The 25445-nt window shown below is 38.2% G+C and overlaps 1 protein-coding gene across 9 annotated transcripts in view; it reads right to left on the bottom strand.

The window, feature by feature from the left end:
* CCDC171 (coiled-coil domain containing 171) overlaps window positions 1–25445 on the bottom strand; it is a 238783-nt gene that overhangs the window by 170771 nt on the left and 42567 nt on the right. For all 9 annotated transcript variants that reach the window (XR_013346211.1, XR_013346212.1, XM_077817681.1 and 6 more), the window contains exons 8-10: window positions 13915–14007; window positions 12527–12687; window positions 6735–6873 (exon numbers count right to left, since the gene is read on the bottom strand). Coding sequence is in view for 7 of the 9 variants with exons in the window: in XM_077817681.1 (XP_077673807.1) it covers window positions 6735–6873; window positions 12527–12687; window positions 13915–14007 (393 nt within the window). In the remaining 2 variants the exon portion in view is untranslated. The remainder of the gene's footprint in view (window positions 1–6734; window positions 6874–12526; window positions 12688–13914; window positions 14008–25445) is intronic.

Raw genomic sequence — 25445 nt, 5'->3', positions numbered from 1 at the left:
TTCACTATATACAGTCACAACTCTGTCCACTCAAAATAAAAAGCTTCAACTTTTCTCTCTCTTCAACAACTAAAAGTTAGGGTTTATCTGTTGCTAGATGGCAGGAATCAAAATCCAAAAGCATCTTTAAAAAAAAACAATTCTAACCACAACTTTTTTTTTTTTTTTTTTTTTTTTTTTTTAAAGAGGCCAAGAATAGAGATGGAACCATTTTGATTTAAAACCAGTTCTGAACCACAATGTATATATCCATTCTTCCAAATTCTTATTCTTCAAACTCTAAATTCTTAACACACTAGTTGGAAAGAATAATAAGTCTGAAAACAGTTTGCCTAACAATAACACAAGGAAATCTTAAGATCTTGCCCATACTGAATATTGCCCAGGCAATCCTGCCTGGTGCTAACGCATCCTATCACATTTGATCCAGGCAGATTTGTGGCAGACTTTTGCAACATGCTAAACTTTTAAATTAAAAGCAGCATAACTGCTTTACTTTATATGCAGTGGAGTCATAAAGACAAAGGTTATTTTTAATATAACAATTTCCCAAAGAATGAGCTTGGTCCCAACACAAGTTATTTCAAAAACAAGAGTTTGTCCTTAAAATATTCTAAATGTTTGGTAATATTGCCTGAAATGTTCTAAAACAAAATCATTGTGTTAGAGCAGATCAGGGGGAAACCATAGAATGAGATTATCTGAGTCTGAAAAAAAATAGATACTGAGAAGGTCTCACATTAAAACAAAAGAATAAGAGGAAGTAATTATTATACAAGAGAATAAAAATATTAACATTTCTCCCACTGACAATTTCAGTTCAGAAGAAAGGGAAGCTTGGTAATAAAATATATCATATATATTTCAGTTTTTAGCCAGAGCTTTCTGCTTTAACAAAAATTATAAAAACTCTCCAGCATGAAAAAACAAAACCACACCCTACTTATTCCAGCTTCTCTAATAAAAAATAAAAGTCTTCAGAAAAAAATACTAATCTGAGTTGGGGGGCGACGGGGGGACAGGAATCTAATCCAGAAAGGGGCTTTGAATACCTCTCCTGAACAAGCTTTTTAAAAGGTGACTTGTATTTTTCCTGCCTATGCAAGTCATTTAAGTCATTCAGCAGCTTTTTCCACCTACCCAATATGTCCCTTTCAGTCATACTGCAATGCTGGTTTTGAGGGCTCCATTCTGCTTTACCATAAACTATATTCAGGATTTTCTTCCTAAGTCTTAACCTCTCAAGTGGCAAAAAGCACATATGTGTAATTTAACCCTCCTAAGCAAAGCAAAAAAAAAGGGAGATAGGAGGAGGAAAAAAGAGCAAGAGAGAGATATGACATGGCGAGTGTATGTACTCATCCAGGTTCCAGAGAGAATCATCACAGCCGGCAGCTTACCGCCTCTAGTTTTACACTGATAAACATCAGCCAGCTATTGGCAATGGTCAAGGAGGCACTGTCGTATTCCTGTCTTACTGGTTCTGTGGGGTTTAGAGAGGATGGCTTAATTTAGAGCAAGTGTCCCTTAGTATCAGTGGTTTGAGCATTGGCCTGCTAAACCCAGGGTTGTGAGTTCAATCCTTGAAGGGGCCATTTAGGGATCTGGGGCAATAATTGGGGATTGGTCCTGCTTTGAGCAGGGGGTTGGACTAGATGACCTCCTGAGGTCCCTTCCAACCCTGAGATTCTGATTCTATGGAAGAAGTTGGTCTCTTCTCAGAAAAGAGAGGAGCTGGGAAGAAACACTTCATTGGAAACAGTCAGTCCAAGAGGGTACAGGCTAAAGTTTTTGCTGAAATAGGTTTATTAGCTTACCAGCTTTTGAAGGGGAATTGTTAGAAGTCTGAATAAGAAATATGACTCAGCAGTACTATGTTTTATTTGAGTCATTAAAAAGTCTAAATAAATACAAACCCAGGGATCATCAACCATTTGGTTTATTTAAAAAAGAAACAAACAAACAAAAAACACTTGTGACCAGTTTGTTTGCTGGGGTTTGATAACAGTGAAATGATGAGCTCCTGTCCCCTTATGAGCTCTTGCAGTTGTACCTGCAGTGGCTAACAAATACAGTTTTGAGACAAGTGGGAGAAAGACAAAGGAGAAGTAACAACAGAAGTAAAGTATTAAAAATTGGAATGACCAGCCAAGAGAGCAATGCAAGAAATCCAAAGATTTGCATGAGTGGTGGAAGTCCTGTTCTATGACTTTATGCTCAAAAAGACATGAGCATAAAAGCTGGGGTGAGGAAAGTAATTAAAGTTTCTTTTCTTGACTGCAACAGGCGTGCTGATCCTTCTGATGCAGATCCTTGCTGTAGCTCACTGACTAGTGTGCCGCATTCCCGCTCCTCCCCAGTTCCTCCCAGCACTTGCCGCCGCGAAACAGCTGTTTTGTGGCGGCAAGTGCTGGGAGCTAGGAGGAGAAGTGGGGACGCAGCACGCTCAGGGAAGGAGGTGGAGCAGAGGTGGGGAGCTCGGCTGCCGGTGGGTGCAGAGCACCCACCAATTTTTCCCCATGGGTGCTCCAGCCCCAGGAGCACCCACCAAGTCGGCGCCTATGAGTGAGGTAATTGAATCGGACACTGAAAATACATCGTAAGCAGAATTCTTAACAGAAATAACAGCATACAAATTCTCCTCCTTTCTCCCTACAATCTTTATGACATGCCACTTCCAACTCATAACTAATAAGATCTGTTTAAAAAAAGAAGGGGAGGAGGAAGGGGAGGTTATTGTAACAGCTAACACTTACTAACAAAAGAATTATTTAAAAACTGAACATTTATAATGAAACTAAGATACATTTTCAAAATGGATTTCTCTATCACACCCTGTGAGTTAGAGCTGTTTATCCCCATTTTACAGAGGAGAGAACTACAGTCTGGTCTACACTTAAAATGTATACCAGCATAGCTAAAAAACCATACCCCTGAGAACACAGCTATGCTCACAAAACCCTCAGTGTAGAGACAACCATACTGACTGAACAGTTACTCCTGGGGGAATTCCATGCCCCAAAATCCAAAATTCTGCATATTTTATTTGTCAATATAATGCAATATAATCATATCACTTTCACTTATTTTGGTAATATATTTAAACTACTATACAGGAAAAAATAAATCACAATAACTGTTCAGCATTTCCTAAACACATGAAAGTTAAGTTACAAATACTTGGTAATCAAGGCCCTGCATTCCAGTTATAATCCTGTATTTTCATTTAAATTACATTACTTTTATTTTGGTGTTTGGTGTTCTGTAAAGTAGACTGGTTTCAGAGTAGCAGCCGTGTTAGTCTGTATCCGCAAAAAGAAAAGGAGTACTTGTGGCACCTTAGAGACTAACAAATTTATCTGAGCATAAGCTTTCGTGAGCTACAGCTCACTTCAGCGGATGCATGTAGTGGAAAATACAGTGAGGAGATTTTATATACACAGAGAACATGAAACAATGGGTGTTACCATACACACTGTAACACGAGAGTGATCAGGTAAGGTGAGCTATTACCAGGAGGAGAGTGGTGGGGGGTGGGACCTTTTATAGTGATAATCAAGGTGGGCCATTTCCAGCAGCTGACAAGAACGTCTGAGGAACAGTAGGGTGGGGGGGATAAACATGAGGATATAGTTTTACTGTGTGTAATGACACATCCACTCCCAGTTTTTATTCAAGCCTAAGTTAATTATATCCAGTTTGCAAATTAATTCCAATTCAGCAGTCTCTCGTTGGAAGTTTTTTTGTTGAAGAATTGCCACTTTTAGGTCTGTAATCGAGTGACCAAAGAGATTGAAGTGTTCTCCGACTGGTTTTTGAATGTTATAATTCTAGACGTCTGATTTGTGTCTATTTATTCTTTTACGTAGAGACTGTCCAGTTTGGCCAATGTACATGGCAGAGGGGTATTGCTGGCACATGATCACATTGGTAGATGTGCAGGCGAACGAGCCTCTGACAGTGTGGCTGATGTGATTAGGCCCTATGATGGTGTCCCCTGAATAGATATGTGGATACAGTTGGCAACGGGCTTTGTTGCAGGGATAGGTTCCTGGGTTAGTGTTTTTGCTGTGTGGTGTGTGGTTGCTGGTAAGTATTTGCCTGGACCAGTCCACACAAGAGATCCACTTCCTGGACACTACGGTGCTAATAAGCGATGGTCACATAAACACCACCCTATACCGGAAACCTACTGACCGCTATGCTTACCTACATGCCTCCAGCTTTCATCCAGACCACACCACACAATCCACTGTCTACAGTCAAGCTCTGCGATACAACTTCATTTGCTCCAACCCCTCAGACAGAGACAAACACCTACAATATCTCTATCAAGCGTTCTTACAACTATAATACCCACCTGCTGAAGTGAAGAAACAGATTGACAGAGCCAGAAGAGTACCCAGAAGATACCTACTGCAGGACAGGCCCAACAAAGAAAATAACAGAACGCCAATAGCCATCACCTTCAGCCCCCAACTAAAACCTCTCCAACGCATCTTCAAGGATCTACAATCTATCCTGAAGGACGACCCATCACTCTCACAGATCTTGGGAGACAGGCCAGTCCTTGCTTACAGACAGCCCCCCAACCTGAAGCAAATACTCACCAGCAACCACACACCACACAACAGAACCACTAACCCAGGAACCTATCCCTGCAAGAAAGCCCGTTGCCAACTGTGTCCACATATCTATTCAGGGGACACCATCATAGGGCCTAATAACATCAGCCACACTATCAGAGACTCGTTCACACGCACATCTATCAATGTGATATATGCCATCATGTGCCAGCAATGCCCCTCTGCCATGTACATTGGCCAAACTGGACAGTCTCTACGTAAAAGAATAAATGACACAAATCAGACATCAAGAATTATAACATTCAAAAACCAGTCGGAGAACACTTCAATCTCTCTGGTCACTTGATTACGGACCTAAAAGTGGCAATTCTTCAACAAAATAACTTCAAAAACAGACTCCAACGAGAGACTGCTGAATTGGAATTAATTTGCAAACTGGATACAATGAACTTGGGCTTGAATAAAGACTGGGAGTGGATGTGCCATTACACAAAGTAAAACTATATCCTCATGTTTATTCCCCTCCCCCCCCCCACTCCTGTTCCTCAGACATTCTTGTCAACGGCTGGAAATGGACTACCTTGATTATCACGATAAAAGGTCCCGCCCCACCCCCGCCGCCAGCTCTCCTGCTGGTAATAGTTCATCTTACCTGATCACTCTTGTTACAGTGTGTATGGTAACACCCATTGTTTCATGTTCTCTGTGTATATAAAATTTCCCCACTGTATTTTCCATTACACGCATCTGATGAAGTGAGCTGTAGCTCATGAAAGCTTATGCTCAAATAAATTTGTTAGGCTCTAGGGTGCCACAAGTACTCCTTTTCTTTTTGTAAAGTAGACTGTCACTTTAAATTGCTCAGACTTTCACACATGAAAGTCATACAGTTTTGCTAATCATTGTCCTGCATTTTTTTTTTTTTTTTTTTACAATGGATAAGTAAAACAGTTCCTCAGCTGTAATCTAAGCCCATTGTGCCTCCCTGGCACAGGGTAAAAAGGGAGAAAGCACATAGACCTTATTAGCTGAGGATTCCATTACTGTCATTTACAATAAGGCTCTTTTACAACACACTGGCAAGGTAAAGGAGCCTTAATTGACTAAGAATGGGAACAATTAACTAACAATGGGTACATGAGCAGCCTGCCTGCTTAGTTGTTACATTTCTGCTGTGCCTCAGGTACAGAGCCTGCTTCACACAGCCCTATGCCTCCAAGCCCAGGATGCAGCAACAGCAAGGAGAAGGACTGAGTGAGTCTCTCTCACTCCTTCTCATGCAGGCAGGCACCCAGCCCTGGCCCCTTAAGGTCTTCACAGATGCGTGCACACACACCTAGCCTCTCTCCTCCCTTCCCCTCCCCTCAGTGATCTGCTCTCTGCTGCCAGCTGCTCCCAGCAGACTTGCCTGGGCTGCCGCGGAAGAGGCGTGTGTTCCCCACAGATTTCTTTGCTCCCCCATTTTTCTGCAAAAAGAAATCTGAGCCAAGAAATCTGCAGAAGGTATGAATTCTGCGCCCCCCCTGCAGGGTTCAGAATTTCCCCAGGAGTAAAGAGCATAGCTAACCTCATTTGGGAAGGTGATGTTCCTATACCAGCAGAAAAACTCCTTCTGTCAGCCTATATGTACGCTTGGGGGACTATGCCTTCATGACTATGTGTAGTGTAGACATAGCCTAAGGCACAGAGGTGAAGTAACTTGCCCAAAGCCACATTAGCAAGACCGTGGCAGAGCTTTAGAGCTGGTCTATACTGGGAACTTACAATCGGCATACCTACATCTCTTAGGATGTGAAAAATCCACTCTCCTGAGACACATAGCTATGTCAACCTAACTTCTGCTCTTGACAGCACTAGGATGATGGAAGAGTTCTTCTGTTGACCTACCTCTGGGGAAGGTGGATTAACTATGCTGATGGGGGAACCCCTCCTGTAGGTGTAGGTAGCATCCACAGTGAAGTGCTATAGCCAGGCAGCTGCACCATTGCAGCTGTGCCTCTGTAGCAGTTTAAATGTAGACATACCCTTAGATTAGACCTACAGTGCAATGAAATCATTTTCATAACATTCTTCAGCTTTTTATATAGTAAAATATATAATGTCATCTACTGGCCCAATAAAGCAAGTGCCACAGGGCTTCTCTCTTACCTTTGCAAGTTCCTCCTGTAATTCTCTGCAACTTTTTTCATTATCCTGGAGTCTCTCAGAGAGGTCTGTAATTACTTTCTTCTTTTCCTCGATCTCTTCATTTAGTTGCTTGTTTGTGGAAAAATACTCTCTTTCGAATCTGAAAAGTTTCAGTGTTAGAACAAGTTTTTCAAATATACTTTTGTCAACCAACATTATATACTTTTAAGTACATTTGACAGATGTACTATATATCGTGTTTTCATGCCATAAGGCTTTAAAACTTACCTTTACTTTTTTTCATAAAAAAAATCCACTCCTTAAATGAAAGGCTTTAAAGAAATAGTACCTCCCCTTAAGATAACCAGGTGTTTGTACTATGCCTGCAGTCATAAGTAAAATAGGTTTAGTGGTCTTGATGTGGCCTCTAGATTACATTTAATGAACAAAATTCACCACAGTTCAATTACCTCAGAAATTGACTCTTATTCACTCTCCAGGCAAGTCTTGCCTAATAAGCTTTGAATTAAAACGTAACAGTAGCACCCACACTTCAATCTCTTTGGTCACTCGATTACAGATGTAAAAGCAGCAATTCTTCAACAAAAAAACTTCAAAAACAGACTCCAACAAGAGACTGCTGCATTGGAATTAATTTGCAAACTGGATACAATTAACTTAAGCTTGAATAAAGACTGGGAGTGGATGCGTCATTACACAAAGCAAAAATATTCCCCCCTCGCCCCCTGTTCCTCAGACGTTCTTGTCAACTGCTGGAAATGGCCCACCTTGATTATCACTACAAAAGGTCCCGTTTCCCCCACCACCACCACCTCTCTCCTGCTGGTAATAGCTCACCTTACCTGATCACTCTTGTTATAGTGTGTATGGTAACACCCATTGTTTCATGTTCTCTGTGTATATAAAATTTCCCCACTGTATTTTCCACTACATGCATCCGCTGAAGTGAGCTGTAGCTCACGAAAGCTTATGCTCAAATAAATTTGTTAGTCTCTAAGGTACCACAAGTACTCCTTTTCTTTTTAGTAGCACCCACAGTGTCTATATGAAATCTGGTTATGTTCTATTCTAAATTGTGTGGCACAGGATTTTAATGCCAAAAAGATGTTCAAACAATCATCTAAACAATGGTTTAACTCTAAATGCTAGGGACATTATTACCCTCATTACTCACTGTATCTGGAAGCGATGTCCAAGAGCTCAGAGTGAAAAATCCCATCCTATTCCTTGTTTTTAGAATTTTAACAGTGGGATCCTCCCTCGAATTTATTTGTTTGTCTATTTGCTGTAAAGAATGTTTATGCTTTATGAGCCATCCAAGACAGACTTGTGGGACAAGGGAAATCATCAAGGAGAGAAGGGAAGTTGTTCCATGGTGGCAGTTTGTGGCTTGGGAGAGAACACAGACTGTTGAATCGGTCTAAGGCAGAGGAGCACAGCCTTGAAGTGTGAGAGAGTCAGGGCTCTCTGCACTTTTGGTCAGAGGGAATCCTGGGAAATGCAGTTCCAAGTGCCAGAGGATGACAAGATTTGTAGGCCTCCACAGCAAAGCATAATGGGAAAGGGGGTGGCAAGATAGTAGCAGTCATCTTCTCCCTTGTCAGAGGGAGGTTGAAGATGCTAACAGCCCCTCTGAGTCAGGGAGAACTCTACTTGTTTGCTTTAGACTTTAATCACCACATATTTGGGGAGAGTCTGAAAACTCAGGAATAGTTGGGAGGAAGGAACTCTGGTGAGGGTCTGTTTCTGTTTCTTTTAAAACTTTATTACAAGACTTTCAGTTTGTCTGTTTGACTGTAAACTGGCACTTCTCTGGAGAGTGTTTGGGTTCTCTGGAGGAAGAACTCACCTTCCCAACCCGAGGGAGGGCTGTTTTTGTTTGTAAAATACTCAATTGGCAAAAGTCGTGTTGATATACCAGCTAATAAAATCGCCCAGATCAACAATTGAGGGGAAACAGTAGAACGCTACTGTTAAGTTCTGATGCCAGAGTTGATAATCCTTTCTCCATGTCTAATGTACTAACCATGCATGTTAATTAAGCTATAAAATGGGTATGCCATTTGTATCTGGCTATTTTATTTTGGTTTTCTAATTTTTCAATCCTTCCAGTAGGTTTGTTTGGTTTTGTTTTGTTTTTAAAAATTTAAACATATAATTAATAAAGGTTTAGTACTTAAATCTATAAATCAATATCTCAAATTCTAGTGGTACCGTATCTAACAGTTATGTCCGCTCACAATCCAGTGTTAGTTTATCAAAATAAGTTGCCATACTCAAAATATATTTCCAAATATTTCTAAAAGTAATTCTAGACATAAACAATTGCTGCTCCCTAAGGCAAAATTGGCTATTCATTTTTTCCTGTTTTTCTCTTCTCTTTCCAAGCTTAGGTTTAAGACCAAAAAATATTATACTTTTGTTATGGTTATGTAAAAACCTTTATTTTTCAATTCAAAGAAAAGCGTGTCTCTTAATCCAGATAGTGATTCTGATATTGATCCAACAGATTATTAGATCTGAGACAGTTGAATGCAAATTTAATATTAATTTAATTATTCTTATGCTAATATGAACAATTACAATATAACAGACACTGAGATTTTGTAAGTCTGTTTTTTCTAGAGATATTTTGAAAGACTTATAATTATTTTTAATTTTTTGTCAACATTTTGAATTATGATTTAGCATAAATTATAAATTTAAAAATAAGTTTGGCCTTGGTGTGGAGTAGATTGCATTTAACAAACAAAAAATTCACCACTTCCATTAGCTCTGAAGTTGCTTCAAGACTGAATGAAGTCTTGCCGGTTTTAACCATTATTAAACAGTAGCACCCAAACTATCTATATAGTATATATTAACTCTAGTTGTGTGCTATTCTAAATTGTGTGTTGTACAGTTTGAACAATTTGCAAAATTTCAAACAGATGTTCAAACAATTGTGAAAACATGATCTAATTCTATACGGTTTAATTTTTATTCTTAAATCGTTATTATAATTTTTGTTGCCAGAGCACATTCAAATATCAAATCAACTAAAACATTAAGACTCAACATCACTGTTATATTGGTATGTGTTATTTCCATTTCATAAAGGTGTAAATAGAGGCACAGACAAGTTAAGTGACTGCCCAAGGCCACGGAGAAAGTCAATAAAACCCAGTCTTTGAATGTCAAGCCCCATGCTGTAATCACTAGACAACTTTCCATATTCATATACAATCAAATAATGCTAATGTACTATGTCCACAAAAAACTATTAACATACACGTATATGGTCTGATCTTGCAAGGCTCTGAGATGCCTCAGGTCCCACTAAAGACAACAGGAGTTGCGTGTGCACAGCACTTTGCAAGTGGCATGTCCCTACTAACAATAACAGCCAAGGCAGAACTTAGAGTTATTTTAATAAAACAAAAGTAATGGAAAGTCAAATAGTACTGAATCCAAGCCACTTCTTGTTTTATTCTCACCACTCAATTTTATATGTGGAATAATTTAGGCGATCTTAACCTCTTTTTCGTTTAAAAAATAAAAGCGCCTGTGAAATTTTTCCATCATCCAACTTTTGCTTCCAGATTAGTAATGGACCTTGCTTTACCATTTTTTTTTTTTTTTTGGATCCTGTTTTAACGCAAGAGATCTGACAGTTTGGAACACTAAATGTGAAGAGAAAAAACAGAGGTATATCAAATATCGGATGGGACCTCTTTCAAATGACCTAGATCAGATACTGGCCTTCTCTTTTTCCTTCTCTTTGCAAGGAAGCATGCTGAGGAAGCCAGGGTTACAGAGTCCTTTTTCTATACCATCTCATCCCCTTCTGAAGTCTTGCCAGAGTCCAAGATTAGGAAACATTCCAGAGGTAAGCATTTTGTTTTACTTTTGGATGTTTGCTTGGTCTCAATAGACTTCTGATGTAAAATGCAATGGTGGAGAGGACAAACCAAAAAACAGAAGAATTGTAGCATGGAGAGGGGAAAAAAACAAAACAAAACAGATGACCACAGTCAGTGGGCAAACCTGATAGAAACAAATTAGACTCTTATGGGATAATTAAAGAGCATTCTAATGCAAGGGTACTACTTTGCTTTCTAAACATTCCCTTTTGATAAATCCGGACCTACTGATTACCACAAAAAACCACAAACTTTCATGGTGGGGACCATGTTTATATAAAAAGGCTGTGAATGGGAGAAAGGAGCTTCATGAGACAGTTGCATGAACCACCTCCCTACACATCGATAATTACATAAGATCCCTGTTGCAATTACAGCCATTTCTTAAATGAAAAAAATATGTATTTTTAGATATCTTTTCATAAGATTTAGCAAATGAAAGCATGGAAAAGGAACAAGATGTATGTGAACAACAAGATGTATGTGAACACCTGCAAGCGTTCCATAGATCACAGCTTAAGAACCTCTGATCAAAACACAATATTTGTGCAGTTTGAAAACAGCTGGGGGGGGGGGGAAGTGTGTACTAGAAGAGTATGACATTTTAAAGAAAAGAGAACAGGACAAAGCTGCTAGGAAAACTGTATTGAAAGAGTAAATATTTCCTGGAGGAAGTAAAACATACTTAAGGAAAAGATAGTGGAAAGAGAAAGCCTCTGGAAATCTTACTAAAGCAGTAAAATATTTTCCTTTAACAGTCATATTAGGACAGCTAAAAGAATAAGAGATAATTGGTTTACTAAGTTTAGTGGACTTCAGTGGATTCTACAGTGTTCTAGGTACCAAAAGGGAGGAGGACTGGAAGATGAATTATTCAAGTTAAAACTTTAAGAGCCTAAAGTCTCTGCCATGTAGCCCCACCAATCTCCAGCCTTAAAATCACTTTCTTGGTTGATTCCAAGATCTTGAATGAAATAATCTAAGAGTTGGATTCACAGATTTGATACCACGTACAAGGATAAGTTAATGGGGAGAGTAAGAGCAAAGTAGCACTGACAGATTAATTAACATAAGCTTTGACTAAAGCAGTGACATATGTATATAAATGGGTTCTCTCATAAAGGAAGAGAAGAGAGCCGTGGCAGATCCGGGCTGGGCTGGGGCCTGAGGGAGAGGCGCCTATTTTTGCAGATCCAATAATCACCCCAAACACACCAAAAAAATCTCTTATCTACAGCCAGGCACTCAGATACCACAGAATATGCTCTGGGATATACACCTTAACTCACTCAAAACCACTTTTACCAAACAAGAACACTCCGTGAGAGAAGCAGATTGCATCATGGAATGAGCCACCCAAATACCCTGAGAAAACCTGCTTCAATTTTCCCAGATCTGAGCTCCATGTAAGCTCAACAGCTTCTCTCTCACCCAAACAGAAGCTGTTCCAATAAAAGATATTACCTCACCCACCTAGTCTCTCTAATATCCTGGAATCAACACAGCTATAACACTGCATACAAAAGCTAAGAGGCATTCCTCATCCTGAATAATCTGCAGCTTCTCTGAAAATCTGTAAATTAAGAGTTTCCCTTAACAAAAATAAATCCATATTAACTTGCTAAGAAGAAAAAAAAATGTTGTCACATGCAACGCTGCTAGCAAGCATCCCAATATGAATGTTTTGCATATGATCCATATAAAATAGGTTACATTTCTCTATCTTCCCACAGTGTGTATATGTACCAGCACTGATGGAATGTCAGGCCTGTTCAAGTGTGTGTGATCATGTCATCTTCTAGTAACTGCAACCTAAGAAGGATGTAATTATAATACTACAAACGCTGTTACTGCTGGCTTACAATACATTTAATAGATAAATAAACTTACATATTGAGTTTTTCCAAGCTCTCTTGGGCATTATGTTTCTCTCTCTCATATGCGTTTTCCACCTCTTTGAACTCTTTCTTGATCATTTCCAAATCAGAAAGAGCTTCTGCTTGGCTGGCTTTTTCTACCTGCAAAGCTCCTTCAAGGTCTCGAATCCTTAACTATCAAATGATAAGAAAGCAATTAAAGCAAGTTAGGGAAAGCTTATCATTAATCTTCAGTAGTGTTCTCTTTTGCTGTGTCTGTGTGAGAGTGAGGGAGCGCTGAGCACACAAAGGGATATGAATACACACTATAAAGAGCAGAGAAAAATAAAAAAAAGATATAAGGTGCTTTTACTCAGACTACTATACTTTGGTGGAATTTAGATTTTTATTATTAATTTAAGTACACTGGTAAGTTTTCTCAGAGATTTTCTATTTTTTGTCCCATTAAAGCATAAAGAATAGAATTAATGGTGAAGTTAGAGTTGCATACAATGGAGAGCAGAAATGTGACAACTCCATGTACATCGACTACTAACAGAAAAGCTTACCAGTCTTCTGTTTGTAAAACAGATCCTCTAACACCAAAGAAATTTGCCCTCCCAATTCAGTTATATTATGTAAAGGAGGAAAATTAAATATATTTTTCTTTATTCTTTTTTGTATTAGTATAATGGTCATTTAGAAAAGTGTTTGCAGTGAGAACTAGTGAGCACAAGAACCAGAAAATATAATGGGCTACAAAATGACACTAGTTAGTCCGAATGCAAAAAGAGCACAAATAATGAAAAGCATAAATTTTGAAAATGATTTCAGCACCTTAAGTTTTCTTGTTTGTTCTTTAAAGTAAACTGTGATTAACACTTTATTTGAAAGACCATCTAGAGCAAGCTGACACAGTCACGTTTGTTATCTGCCAATACTGTACTATCATCTTGTTTTAAGTTAAAATCTGTTCACTGAAAATCATATTTAAAACAGTAGTTTCAGAGAGAACTACCGACTAAGTTACATAGTTTGTTGCTCCCATGAAACAGTTACATATGTACTTTAAATCTCCATTCAGTTCCATCACCAATCCTGGCAAAAGTATAATTATTGGGTATTTTAACAGTAAAGGAATGTTTTAACAGTAGGACATTTCCTTTTGACAGTTTTGCCACAATTTTTAAAATTTAAAAAAATTTCCCTTACAGTCATGCAATAACTAGTATGCGTTTAGGCCCTGTTTCTGCAAAAACTTCTCCACAGGCTGCCAGCATGCATAGTCCTACTGAATTGGGACTACTCACATATATAAATTTAAACACAGGCATAAATCTTTTCAGGATTGGGGTCTTACAGTTCTACTAGCTGGTCCATCATATACTGTGGAAATTCCGCAAATATTTGACACTGGTTTACCTGGATAATTTCAGAATTAAATTTGGATTCCAGATGAGCTGCTCTCTCTGCCTCAATATTTTCTTCCAATTTCTTCACTCTCACAGTAGCTGCCTAAAAATATGAAAAATATTTACATTCCCAAAAGAAAGATATTAACTTAAATAGGACTATGATTTTTCAAAAGGATTTTCAAGGTGTAGGATAACACTATTTTATTATACTAGTTCAGATGACTAGGAATCCACACTCCCTGCTGTTGCTAGGCTATTTTGGTTTTTATCCCTGCTACATGGTTATTTTAAAAAAATATATATACATATCAAAAGAATGGAATTTAGCTAAATTCACCAAAAACAACTAAAAAACCCAGTACCGATAAATTATTTTTCTATTTAATTACCATGTTCCATACAAAAAAAATCTATTAATGCAATATTAATATTGAGAAATGAGGCACTCAGAAGTCAAATAATGAGCAGATAAGACTGAAAGCTCAACTTTCTGTATTACTAAGAAATTGCCAATTGAACACAATATAATACAGTCCAGAATCATACATCCTGACAGAGAATTGCAGTATAGAATGCACAATCTTCATTTCAGTAATGAGATAGTTAAGGCACTATGATTTGTTTGGGAGGGACTACGGTTAATGTCTGGGTCCGCAGACAGACTTCGGTTCTAATCAAGAGGCTCTAAATAAACTGCTATGTGATTACCGAGTCACATGACTTCTTTGCCTCAGGATGTTACGAAACCTATATAATATTTCTAAAGTCCTATCTAATTGTAAAGTATTATTAAGGCTTGGGTCCTTGTCCTATGATCATTCTCCTAGGCTTCAGTGGGGAGAACAGGAAGTGGATAACCTCTTTAATAAATATCCTGGCTGGTTTAAAGCTACTGGAATTAGCTGTCTCACTTCGCAATTGAACCTGTGCACACATGTGCAGTACATCTATGGTGAATATTATAGTTCAAGTGTTCATGGGATTTTCTATTGCACTTGTGCCCGAGTACATTTGCAAACGTTCACAACTTTATTTCTAATCAATTTCCCCCCATATGTATCAAGGCACTTACAACTCATTACGAACTATGTCCATACCAAATTTCTACTTGCAAATTTATGTAGCTTGTCCCGAGGGGGGTGGGGAAATTGACCTGGAAAAGGAACATACATACATACCCGGGAGGAAGAGGCAAGGTGTATTTTACATATACTTGTAACCTTTGTGTGACTCAAAAAAGACACATATAAAAATAAAGAAGAAAAAAAACCTGAAGAATTCTCTCTCAAAATCATCATCATTAAATAAAAACAAAATGAAATAATCATTGACATTCAGGCAGAGACCAAGCTTGGAGAAATTCAGCTGAATAGATTAATATTTTAGAAAATAAATGACTGAAGACTTGGTATAATGGAAACTGATTTGCAAATTTAAGTATATTGTTTTCTACCACTATTGGGGTCTTTCACTTGGATGGATGATTGAGTCCAGTGAAGGAACAAATCCCACAACTATTTTGTGGCCTCAAGTTCAGCACAACTGTCAAAAACTCCTTCTACCACTAGCTGGTCTCAAATTTCCTTCTTCACACCTAGTGGAATCAAGAGAAGAAAGAGAATGTTGAAGGACTAGGTTTTAATCTAACCAGACAGGAAGTCACACAGGAAGTATTCACTGTTAGTGATTTTGGAAAGATAAGACAAAATAGCAAATATTTTTGGCTTTTTCTGGATTCAGAATATTTAGGATTGTCAGAAGAAATTGAAATATTAACTAGTATTTTACAGAGGCCCCTCGGAGCAAGTGAAATTTTTTTGACTACTTCATATTTGTGTATTACTGATTCCTTGGAGGACACAGAAAACCAGAGAGAGAAAGTTCTGAAGTTGGTGCCTAGCAGAGTAGATAAAAATCAGAGATTTAAAAATATATATATATTTTTTTTAAATTTAAATCTAATTTTTTTGATAAAATGCTTTTTGAGGAAAAAATGTAGTTTAAGGTAGTTTTAATTAATATACATTATAGCACAATGATCTCTCATCATGGAATAGGGATTATAAATTCTAATTCTATAGTACGAGACAATATATTCATGTAATGTTTAAGAAAAAAGTTTTGTAAATGAGTTCCAATAGTTCATGGATTAGGGATCCAATCTTATGGGGTTCCACAGGCTTTTGTATAGATTATTTAGGTTAATCTTTCTATCTACCCAATGGGACTCCGTGCTCAGTCTAGAAGATACCATGGGGGGAGGGATAGCTCAGTGGTTTGGGCATTGGCCTGCTAAAACCATGGTTGTGAGTTCAATCCTTGAGGGGGCTATTTAGGGATCTGGGGCAAAAATTGGGGATTGGTCCTGCTTTGAGCAGGGGGTTGGACTAGATGACCTCCTGAGGTCCCTTCCAACCCTGATATTTATGAGAGATGCTTAGTTTGGCAGTTCTCAGACTGTGGATTTGTCTCTCCAGAGGTAACATGCTTGTTAACAGCAAATTTATTTTTTTTAAATAATAGAGGTGAGAAATAACAGACCTCAACTCTATTGTCCCTCTGCAAATGTGTGTTCACAGAGTCAATCCCTTACCTCTCTCTAAAAGTGCAAAGTTTCAAAATGTTCAATTAATAAAAGATTGTTGCGGCTGGAATAGATCTGGACAAGGAGAAGAAGTCTGGAGATAAATGTGAGAAGCAAGGGACACATGCTTGTTTTGTTAAAATATTACTATATGTTTGCTGTTGAAGAAAAAAGTCCAGAATACTTAACATTATTGTTCTAGTTAAATAAAACAATTTAAATGTCTGTCTGGTGATGTTCTCCTCCTAACAGAGGATGGCAAGAAAATCCCCCAAATATTACTGATTAACCTGTTGAATTGGAGATAGTTCACCTCCCAGTGACTTCTAAATATCTGCTTCAATTACCTTTGGTAAATGAAATAACCATTCATTCATTTTATGGTATAGCTGTAAAACTAATCTGAAAATTTTTCAAAATAAATCACTCTTTAAAAATGTATAATGTGTACCTTCTAAAAATGAAACCTACATCATCTCTGAGTTGTGAAGAATACGTATTGAGGTTATACCAATCAACAAGAATGCACTTTTATGTAGAAAACCATGATTGAATTGAGACTTCCTGACTATTGATTTAAATCATGATTTAAATCAAATTGATTTAAATCAAATCCATCCTACAAAAAAACAACCCTTCTACCAGTGGAGTGGTAAACTTCTTGTTTAAACAAGTTCACTGAGGCTTCAGTATGCGGCGACAGTTGCTGAGTGTCATACTGCACTTTGATTCACAATGAATCACTAGTGAAGGACAACATGGGAACTTCAGTAACTTATCTCACTTGATGATATAGGGCTTCTAGAAAGACAAGATGAGGATTGCAAGGCACCACTGTGAAAGTTTCCTTCAGGACCCCCACAGGGTATCAAGCCTGCCAAGCCAATGCATGATAATCCATTTGATAGGATACATAAAAGTCAATGTATTTAGACCAGATTTAAAAAAAAAAAAAAAAAAATCATGAAAGCTGGAGGGGTATTTCCATTAACGGCCCATACTCCTTGAGGAGTCTCAGCATCTAATGGCCAAGTCATGAGACACTTTTTTAACCTTATAAGAGACCCTGGGCTTCAGCTAACTATGATTTGGCAGCCTCCAACACATGAAATATTGGGGATTCACCATACTTTATTGTAAAAAAACAAATATCCCGAAATTTATGAATTGACAATTCTGTTTCTCAAACAAGAAGAGTAAATACACATTTCCCACCACGACAGTTTGTTAAACAGCATTCCCACCCAGTTTTTTAGCACCTGTACACATCACAAGACTTTATACACAGACTGCTGTTTATTTCCCAAGAAATCTCCTTTCCGGACCAAACACTGCTAAGGCGAAACAGCAACAAAAGGCACAACAATTCCAGAAAATCTTTCTGGGCCAAATAGATCCCTGGTGTAATTAATTTGCCAAATGTGTGTGTGATGCTATGTATAAGAATCAGTATTTGTATCATTATTGATACCACAATTACAACGAATCTTGTACAAAGTCTGTCATGTAAGGTGTCAATGGAAAATTTATGATTTGCTAAGTATGTTTATCTGGTTTATATGCATGTATCATCTTTGTACTGAAGTTATGAATATTGGCTATGTACTTGTACCTTACACATATGATGTATTCCTGAGCGGCACCCCGGAGACAGGATTTACATCAAGGCTAGACAGCTATGTGTTGATGGCCCATCAAAGACACTCAGCTCGCATAATGGCCCATTGGTCCAGATAGCCCTTCCTGAGGATGCCTCAGACAGCCAGGTACCAGTGGCCGCCCCTATGAGTCAGCAAAGCGTGTAAGGACATATGATGAGGACATGGAGTCTCAGGTCACATCTTCTCCCAGTAATTTTCCATACTCATGTGACCCTGGATTCCATCTTGGGACAGTATCTGTCAATGGACATGGGTTGTGGGCTTTGTTTGGGACAGTAAATTTCCATGCACATGGCAGAGGATATAAGAAGGCACCTGAAACATCTCCATTTTGTCTTCATTTTCTGCTTCATTGCTCTGGACCAGATTTCTAACAAGGAAGCTTTAAACATGGAGTTTGGGTGATTCCACAGAGACTTTTCCAAACTAACAGTTTATTCCATCACTCCTACAAACCTGATATAAGCACTTTGCAAATCACTTGTATGTATATGATTCCTTAACCATTTATAACTCTCTTCTTTTATTAATAAATCTTTAGTTAGTTTATGCGGGATTGGCTGACTGTGATATTTGGGTAAGATCTGAAATATATATTGACCTGGGGAAAAGTGTCTGATCCCTTGGGATTAGAAAGAACCTCACATATGGTGAAATAGATTTTCAATAACCTATCACTATATTAGATTGCAAAAAGAAAAGGACGACTTGGGGCACCTTAGAGACTAACAAATTTATTTGAGCATAAGCTTTCGTGAGCTACGGCTCACTTCATCGGATTCAGTGCATCCACAAGTACTCCTTTTCTTTTTGCGAATACAGACTAACACAGCTGGTACTCTGAAACCTATATTAGATTGGGTTGCCTAGATGGGAACCAAGGCTGGAATGCCTAAGGGGGACTGATTTTGGCTTCTGGTTCAGTGTGGTACTGCAGAAGCTATACTGTTACTGGATTGGTGAATCTAATTACGGAATAAAATCACCAGTTTGGGGGATTGTCTTCCCTATTTCTTGCAGTCTTCCCTGAGTGTGACATTTTCAGTGTGGCCTATCCCAGGCATGAGATCACAGTGTGTCTCAAAATATACAGAAATTTTAGAATAGAAATGAGGATCAGCCAAGTTTTCTATTTCAATTTTTGGTGGCCACTTCACGCACTTGACTTCAGTAGGACTCCAGGTAGGTGCAAAGATCCTCCACACAAAACTCATTTCAGGGTAGGGGCCTAAAAATGCAGTTCTATATAAAGGGCTATTTTTTATCATTGATCCTCTACAATCTTTCCTTTGTTTTTAGTAGAAGATCTCATTTTGTCATCCCTGCCTATGAACTACAATTAAAAATATATATAATTAGGCCATCTCCACAGAATGAGGCACCTCTGTTTTAGAATCATGTTTAAAATATGGCTATTGAAATCCCATTTAGAAATCCCATAGTTGAAATCCCATTTAGAAATTACCACATCCAAGGGGGAAGTAAAACTCAAATAGCTTAATGGGACTAAATCAAGGGCCCCAGATAATCTCCATCTGAGAATATTAAAGGAAGTGGCACATGAAATTGCAAGTTCAATAGCAAGGATTTTTAATGAATCTGTAAATTCAGGGGTCGTATCCTATGACTGGAGAATTGATAATATACTTCCTATTTTTAAGAAAGAGAAAAAAATGATCCAGGAAACTACAGGCCTGTTAGTTTGACTTCAATTGTATGCAAGGTCTTGGAACAAATTTTGAAAGAGAAAGTAGTTAAGGACATAGAGGTGAACAGTAACTGGGATAAAATACAACATGGTTTTAAAAGGTAGATTCTGCCTGACCAACCTGATCTCCGTTGAGAAGATAACCGATTGTTTAGACAAAGGAAATGGAGTAGATCTAATCTACCTGGATTTCATTAAGGCATTTGATATAATTCCACATGGGAAATTATTAGTAAATTAGCGAAGATGGGGATTAATATGAGAATTGAAAGGTGGAGGATGAACTGGTTAAAGTGGCAACTACCACAGATCATACTGAAAGGTGAACTGTCAGGCTGGAGGGAGATTACTAGTGCAGTTCTTCAGGCATCAGTCCTGGGACCAAACTTATTTAACGTTTTTATTACGAACCTTGGCACACAAAATGAGAACGCACTAATAAAATTTGCAGATGACACAAAGTTGGGAGGTATTGTTAAAACAGAGGAGGACTGGAATATCATACAAGAAGATCTTGATGACCTTGTAAACTGGAGTAATAGAAATGGGATGAAATTTAATAGTGTGAAGTCATATATTTAGGGACTAACAACAAGAATTTTTGCTATAAGCTGGGGATTTATCAGTGGGAAACGACAGAGGAGGAGGAGAAAGACCTGGGTGTATTGGTTGATCACAGGATAGCTATGAACTGTCATTGTGATATGGCCATGAAAAAGACTAATGCAGTCCTAGAATGCATCAGAAGGGGTATTTCCAGTAGAAAAAGGGAAGTGTTAGAACCATTATACAAGGCACTGGTGAGACCTCTGAATACTGTGTGCAGTTCTGGTCTCCGATATTTCAGAAAGATGGATTTAAACTGGAATGAGTGTGGAGAAGGGCTACTAGGATGATCCAAGGAATGGAAAACCTACCTTATGAGAGGAGACTCAAAGAGCTTGGTTTGTTTAGCCTAACCAAAAGAAGACTAAGGAGAGATACAATTACTCTCTATAAATTCATCAGAGGGATAAATACCAGGGAGGGAAATGAGGTGTTTAAGTTAAGTGCCAATGTGAACACAAGAACAAATGGATATAAACTGGTTTAGGCTCAAAATTAGGCAAAGGTTTCTAACCATCAGAGGAGTGAAGTTCTGGAGCAGTGGGGGCAAAAAAACCTAACTGGCTTCAAGACTGAGCTTGGTAAGTTTATGGAGGGGGATGGTATGATGGGACTGCCTACAATGGCATATGGCCCATCCGTGACTGCCAGTAGCAAAAATCCCCAACGGCCAGAGAGGGGACGCTAGATGGGGTGGGCTCTAAGTTACTACAGAAAATTCTTTCCTCTGTATCTGCCTGGTGGGTCTTGCCCACATGCTCAGGGTCTAACTGACTACCATATCTGGGGTCAAAAAGGAATTTTCCTCCAGGTCAGATTGGCAGAGACCCTGTCAGGGTTTCACCTTCCTGTGAAGCATGGGTCACTTGCAGGTTTAAACTGATGTAAGTGGTGAATTCTCTGTTATTCAGTAACTCAGCCAGAGGTTAGGGATCTATTTCAGGAATGGATCGGTGAGAGTCTCTGGCCCGCAATGTGCAGGAAATCAGACGAGATGATCACGATGGCCCCTTCTGACCTTAAAGTCTTTAGCAATATAACAAATTGATTAAAAAACACTAAATTCCATGTAATCTATCATTTAAATGAAAAATGAATCATTACAGCAAAAATGTATACCACAAACAGGAAAAAAAAAGTTTTGTTTTTAAGCTGAAACTTCAAAAATAATTGCAAAGTTGTCTGTTAGATTATTCTTGCTATATTCAAACTAATGACTGTTTGCCACATACCCAGCAGAGGGCACTAAAGGAACACTCATGCAATCAAAAAAAAAAAAAAAAAAAAAAGTTCCTCACGGCGTTCCAAACATAAAATTATAGCAATAGGTTTAAATTCTCTCTTATTTACATTTTAAGCCACTATATAAAAGCAATTTAAAAAGCTACTGCCATAATCAGGCCTTTTCCCCTCAAATATACAACTTGCCAAATGCTCGTTAAAATGAGATATTTCTCTTTATTTCTTTCATTTCCTTCAACATCATTGCAAATTACAAAGATCTGTAAGTAAATAATTGCTCTTGCATTTATGAACAAACTAGTCCCTCTTGTTTAATTCATTCAGAGATACCATAATTCACTTTCTGGAAGAAAAAAAAAATCACAGTAACTTTTATGAAATGAAGAATCACTGAATACAGATGAAGAAGCAACAGACTAGTTAAAGTAATATGTGGAAACCAAGACTGATTTCCCCTCTTTCTGAGCTCTATTGCTTCCATTTGTAACTTAGGTTTCAATCCAGCCATGAGATATGCACCAGCAGATATCTCTGCTTGGAGCACTGAAGTCACTGGGGGCTCCACAAGTGTACAGTGATATGCTTATGTGGGTAGACAGCAGACCTAAGATCCACAGTTTGTGAACCAATGTAACTATTTTGGTTATATGAGTGATTTTTTTTTAAGCCAAAATACTTAAACCAGTACAGCTCCCAGTGTGAATGCAGTTTTACCAGTATAAAGGTGCTCTATACTGGTATAGCTTATTCTCATACATTTAAGGTTTCCAAACTGACATAGTTAAAGCAGTACAGAAATTGTCTGCAGACAAGCTCTTAGGGGTAGATCCAAAATGAGAACTTCAACTCAGCATTCCGACACCTAACGTCCAGGCACCCTGCTGCCTAGAGGAATCCACGGCCCTGAGTTTGGCACCCAGGTTCTCTATACAGTGCATGGGGAGAGTTAGTATCCTAAGAATGGGATTCACAGAAGCCAGCAAGGCGAGCTGGGGAGATGCCTAAATTAACAGGCAATATAGACAGACTAACACCTAGTTTTAGGATCCCTCTAGGGCTTAGGTGAGAGCTGGGCATCTAGACATCAGAACTTACATGGTAATGTACAAACCGAGAGGCGGGAATTTAGGTGTCTACAGGGTTAGGCATGGGTTTTGATGCAGGAGCGGTGGAAGCTTCCTACAAGTGGGGTGGTGGAGGGGACCAGAACCATGGTCCCATCCACCTGCGTCATCCCTTTCCTGAGGCTTCACCCTCACACTGTCCCTTCCCCTGAACCCCTGCCCCCGCACTTGCTCTTCTCCACCCACTCTCCCCCACCCCCTCATTTGCCCTGATGGCTGGCAAAAAGTGGGAGGACATTCTCACTGCAGTGAGGGATGCTGATGCTGCTCTGACAGTGGCCTTGGCCCAGCCTTAGATTAGAATTAGGATTTCAATTAAATCACAGTTAATTTTTTGTTTTTAATTGCTTGAGTTAACTTGATTAAAAAATTGCAATTTTAATCCCACTGTTAAACAATAATGAAATACTAATTTAAATTTATTATAAATATTTTTGGATGTTTTTCCTACATTTTCAATTATACTGATTACAATTATAACACAGAATACAACATGTACAATGCTCCTTTATATTATTTTCTATTACAAATATTTGCACTGTAAAAAGGAAATAGAATTTTTCAATTCACCTCATACAAATACTGTAGTGCAATCTCTATCGTGAAAATGCAATTTACAAATGTAGATATTTTGTGTTACATAAATGCACTCAAAAAACAAACAAACAACATAAAACTTTAGAGCCTACAAGTCCACTCAGTCCTACTTCTTGTTCAGCCAATTCCTAAGAGACACAAATCTGTTTACAGTTACAGGAGATAATGCTGCCCGCTTCTTATATACAGTGTCACTGGAAAGTGAGAACAGCTTCCATGCTGATGACATGTTCTGCTCGATAACAATCCAAAACATGTGGATTCACACACGTTTAATTTTCATCATATCATTCAGATGCCACCAACAGAAGGCTGATTTTTTTTTTTTGGTGGTTCGGGTCCTTTACTTTCCGAATTGGAGTGTTGCTCTTAAGACTTCTGACAGCATGTTCCACACCACGTCCATCTCAGATTTTGGAAGGCACTTCAGATTCTTAAACCTTGGATTGAGTGCTGTAGCTATCTTTAGAAATCTCATACTGGTACTTCCTTTGCATTTTGTCAGCTCTGCAATGAAAGTGTTCTTAAATCAAAGAACATATACTGGGTAATCATCCAAGATTGCCATAGCACACAATATATGGCAGAATGCAAATAAAACCACGGAGCAGGAGATATACAATTCTCCTCCAAGGAGTTCAGTTACAAATTTAATTAATGCATTATTTTAACAAGCATCATCAGCATGAAAGCATGTCCTCTGGAATAGTGGCCGAAGCATGAAAGGACGTACGAATGTTTAGCATATCTGGCACGTAAATACCTTGCAATGCTGGCGACAAAAGTGCCATGTGAACTCCTGTTTTCACTTTCAGGTGACATTGTAAATAAGCAGGCAGCAGTATCTCCCAAAAAAGTAAACAATCGTGTTCATCTTAGCAATTGGCTGAACAAGAAGTAGGACTGAGTAGACTGGTAGGCGCTAAAGTTTTACATTGTTTTGTTTTTGAGTGCAGTTATGTAACAAAAAAATTCTACAGTTGTAAGATGCACTTTCACGATAAAGAGATTGCACTACAGTACTTGTATGAGGTGAATTGAAAAACAGTATTTCTTTTGTTTACTTTTTTTTTTTTTTTTTTTTTTTTTTTTTTTTTACAGTGCAGCTATTTGTAATACAAAATAATATAAAGGAGCACTGTACTCTTTGTATTCTGTGTTTAATTGAAATCAATTTGAAAATGTAGAAAACACCCAAATATATTTAAATAAATGGCATTATATTATTGTTTAACGGTGCAATTAATAACTTTATCTCATTATTAATTGCTATTAATTTTTTAATTGTTTGACAGCCCTAATTAGAATAGCAACAGAATATCAACATTTTTGGTATGCTGCCAAAATTTTGCTAACACTGGTGACAGAAGGGAGGTAGCAATTTGCAAAAGCTTTCATCTCAGCTGAACTGAAATGGAATTTCATGGGACAAAGAAAGGCACTTCTTTATGAATTTCAAATGCTTGCTGCAAACAATGACGGCGTTACAGTGTCTCTAGAAAAGGTCACAAGACACTTTTATAATGGAAAAAACCAAAATATCAGTATCACTACCCAGCTCCTCCTATACTGTTATTGTATTACATATAATAGCCTACGTTGATCTTCCAAGTTGTAATCTAAATTTACCTCTGATTTCTTTCTTCACAGGTCCCTGCTTCACTTCTGGCTACAAACCAGGATCCCTTTCTTTTTGCTAATGGTGGACAAGACAACTCCACTCCATATAAGAGGGCAAGAATTTGGGCAGGCATAATAAAGCAAGTGTTTTAGCCTGATGCTGGAACACTAATATCGGATAAAGCTGGAGGAGGGGTGCTATTTTTATTAGTTTGTACATAGGAAGAGGCGGATGGGCTTGTAGACCCTTTAGCAAAAAGAAAAGGAGTACTTGTGGCACCTTAGAGACTAACCAGTTTATTTGAGCATGAGCTTTCGTGAGCTACAGCTCACTTCATCAGATACATACCGTGGAAACTGCAGTTTCCACGGTATGTATCTGATGAAGTGAGCTGT

The sequence above is a fragment of the Eretmochelys imbricata genome, chromosome 5 (assembly GCF_965152235.1).
Source record: "Eretmochelys imbricata isolate rEreImb1 chromosome 5, rEreImb1.hap1, whole genome shotgun sequence".
Taxonomy (NCBI): domain Eukaryota; kingdom Metazoa; phylum Chordata; order Testudines; family Cheloniidae; genus Eretmochelys; species Eretmochelys imbricata.
The sequence above is the reverse complement of the archived record's forward strand: the minus strand, read 5'-3'. Positions and strand labels throughout refer to the sequence as shown.